General features: G+C 42.3%; 1 protein-coding gene across 4 annotated transcripts in view; it reads left to right on the top strand.

The window, feature by feature from the left end:
- SEPHS1 (selenophosphate synthetase 1) overlaps positions 1-3,457 on the top strand; it is a 25,445-nt gene that overhangs the window by 18,066 nt on the left and 3,922 nt on the right. The window contains exon 9 of one of the 4 annotated variants that reach the window (XM_009321758.1): positions 271-331. The exons of the other annotated variants lie outside the window; for them this stretch is intronic. Within the exon in view, the coding sequence (XP_009320033.1) occupies positions 271-299 (29 nt within the window). The 3' untranslated portion in view covers positions 300-331. The remainder of the gene's footprint in view (positions 1-270; positions 332-3,457) is intronic. 4 annotated transcript variants of the gene reach the window in all.

Here is a 3,457-nt window from a genome sequence, read left to right as displayed (position 1 = left end):
TAGAATTTAATAACATTTCAAATGTACAAATCACGTGCTTTGCATTCAAAATCACAGTTGGTTTGGTGTATTAGCCAAGCTAATGAGCATTAGCTACACAACTGTTCACAATTAACTTCTTCAGCCTAACTTCCAAACCATCATCCTATTCTGAATGCCTTGTCCTTCCTTATGAAACCCTATTATAGAAACCCTTGCTGTAACTATAACATCTTGTGGTTAGAAGTTAGTGATGATTCTGAATTCCTTTGAAACCTATTTTTCTCATAGCTGTTAACTCCAGAACAGTGACTATCTGAAAATCCCAGCACAGCTGACAGTTTTCTCAAAGGTAAAGCCACCTGCAGTAGGTTTGCCAGTCAAATGAGTGGTGTTTTGTTTCTCATTATGAATATGTGTGAAGTTTAGTGCTGAATGGGTCAGTCTCAGCGACGGAGGCCTTCTCTGTCCACAGCATACAGACACGCAAGAATATAGATTTTCTCCCTTACATATGTGAAATCTGACTTTAAGGGACTGTGGCTCGAAGGAAAAAAAAAAAAAAAGAATTTGGTGTCTGACCCATCCATTACTTGAGTTCTCTATTTAATAAAGCTGCCATTTGCAGTGACAATGAATACAATAGGCATGTACTGAGAATCAAGCTATGGACACCCAAGTTTCAGATAAGCATTTAAACAGTCATCAGGTGATAAGAACTTCTGATGTTCGAAAGTTGCCTTATTATTAAGAGTAGGCCACTTTGCTGACTAACACTGTCTTCTGCTGGAAGTCTCTGTATTTCATTTTCCCCCTGAATCTTCTGTCCTGTTCTGTCTTGTTTTTCGTCTTTAATCTGACTTTTCTTTGTATTTGGGAAGTGGAGAAGATGTAGCAACAAATCTGTCTTTTCTCTTATCTCATTTCTCCACCCTCTTCCTGCTCTCCAAAAGTATTATCCAAGTTCTCTGCAGTTCACAACAGAGGGGGCCCCTTGAAGCAAAACAGTCCTAAGATCTGGAAAGAAGCATCACAGTGAGAGCCATAAACTTTTCCCCTAGTGAATACACAACTTAACCATGATCTGTTGAATTGTTCCTTGGCCATCTGTGTTTAAACAGACTCTGTCCTACAGAGACTGTATGGCTCAGATGATGTGTAATAGGATATGGGACGTGAACCCTTTCAAGAGTTCAAATCCAGCGTCAGTCAGCAGAGACCAGAAATATCTGGTGGCAGTTTGGCAAGCTGTGTCCATAAGGTTGGTAGCACCAGACAGATTTTTACTACCCAGGAGTCTGCATAACCAGAGTTCTAGTAGCATTTGTTACCAGTTGCAAAGAGGCCAAAAAATAACATGGACGCAGAGCTAACTGCAGGATGCTCTTTCAGGTGAGTGGCTGTGGCAGAGGTTTGTATAGCAGTTGGCGTGGGAATGGTTTAGCTGCAAACTGAGTGCTTGAGTCTTCAGAGCTGCCCATCCCGCGCCCTGGGGATATCCAATTCTGTCTTCTCACTGAAGGAATGTGAAACGGTGCGGATGTGCGCACTGCTGTGAGTGTACTTGGAAGCGGAAAACTTCAGAATCCCTTTTGGGACTGAGAGCAAGAGGTGTCTTTGAAATGCTGAATGGCTTACGTTTCAACATAGACAGATGATGATGGAAAAAACAGCAAGACATACCTGGTTATTTGTGAACTTTGGGTGCCTCAAAACATGTATATTTGATTTCATCACAGCGTTGCGTTTCTCGCATTAGAGGTGACTATAGGGATTTGTTGTGGGGCAGCGTCTGCCAAACGTTAGAAAGATCCATAGGCACGTGGACACAATAGCTCTGGTCTGAAAGCTGTATAACTGCAGTCCTGTAGGCTTACGCTGGATAGCCTGACACATTGCAGCAGCGTGTATTAGCTTGGGCATGGTGTGCTGGGGTGGCTCGTTAGCATTCAGACCCACGATGTTTGCGCACTTCATGTCCTGGGGTTGATTTATGTGAAGGCAAGCGTCTGTCTTGCTGCGCCTGTATATCCAGTTGTGAGGATGCCTTTTGGAGGGCTGCTCAGGGCTGTTCATACCGTAATATAGATATGCTCTTTCTCTGCTGTCTTAAACTTCCAAAAATGCTCTGTCTGTAGCTTCTTCATTTGTGAACAGATGTTTTTCAGCATAGTGGGCAGGCAGTGGGAAATTTACTGGAAAATTATTTGAATGGACTTTAAGACTGTTGTGTTTTTTCCAGTGCGCATTTGCTGGGCACCTGTTGACAAAAGTCAGTGTTGGAAAGATCTATGTCATCTGTTCCATCCTCCAGGCACTCTTGCTTATGATGTATTTTCCTAAAATTGCAGTTTTACATTATTTTGCTCTCTCTTTTAGGTAACTCTTTGGTAAAGGTTTAAGTTGTAATCAGGCATTTAGTTTCAAAAAACTTAATTCTGTTTATTAGACTGGTTGTTTGCAGAAGTAAGTTACAAAGTTTACTCCATATGGGCTATTCATGCATGTGTATATTTTTGTCAGTCCTCTTTTAATAAACTGTTGACTGGTGTCGACCAACTTTTTTAGTGTAGTAGAGGTATCTCAACAACATGGTGTTTCTGCAGATTTTGTGGAAATAGGCAGACGGGTAGAAAAGGAGGGCTGTGTTAGTGCCTGACGAGGCAAGACTAATGATCTCATCCTTTTGTTAGTCATTGTGGGAGAAAGCCATTAGCAGGAGCAAGGACACTTGGTTTCGATTCATGAACTGTTTGTATCTCTGCTCTTAATTGCAAAGCTCCGTCTAGTCTGCTTTTGAAGTTTTCTGTCCAGTTCCCTGCTTGCACTAGGACAGTTAAAACCAACAATGTTCAAAGCCCCCTACCAAAAAACCCCTTAGATTTTTAGAAAGGTACGCCGGAACATATACCTGGTATCTGTGTCTTTTCAACCCTCAAAAGAAGTGTGCAGCAAGCTCTCAAACCACCACAGCCATTTGTTCTCTCTGCAGCCGATTTTGCTTTGTCTTCAGTGGTGGCTGACACAGACCTCAAAAACTTGGTACACCATGAAATGCTGCTTGCTTTGGTGCAGAGTGGCACTGGTGCTTCATTTTCTACAGGCATGTTGCAACAACTTAAACTCCTGGTGGCTGTGACCTTGCTGAAGACTTCTTGTAGTTGTCCATGGGACAAAAACCAGAGCAGCTGTCACGCCAGTAACATAGAATAGACTAGACTAGAGTACGTGGTGGAAAACCTTAAGGTTGCCCAAAGGGTTAAAGAGTCTGGTCAATCTACCAGAGAAATAACTATAATCCCTGCAGACAGGGATCCTACTACTGATCGAGCGTAGCCTACAACCTCTGTTAAGGGTTATTGGTCAAACTGTGGGATGCAGCCAGCAGGTGGGAAGTAATTTTGATTGAAAACTGGAATTTTGTACATTTTTCTGATCTTGCCAAAGAATGTTAACAGGGTATGTGTACAAGTGATAC

Source organism: Pygoscelis adeliae, unplaced genomic scaffold (assembly GCF_000699105.1).
Source record: "Pygoscelis adeliae isolate BGI_AS28 unplaced genomic scaffold, ASM69910v1 Scaffold202, whole genome shotgun sequence".
NCBI lineage: Eukaryota > Metazoa > Chordata > Aves > Sphenisciformes > Spheniscidae > Pygoscelis > Pygoscelis adeliae.
This window is presented reverse-complemented; position numbering and strand designations above follow the sequence as displayed.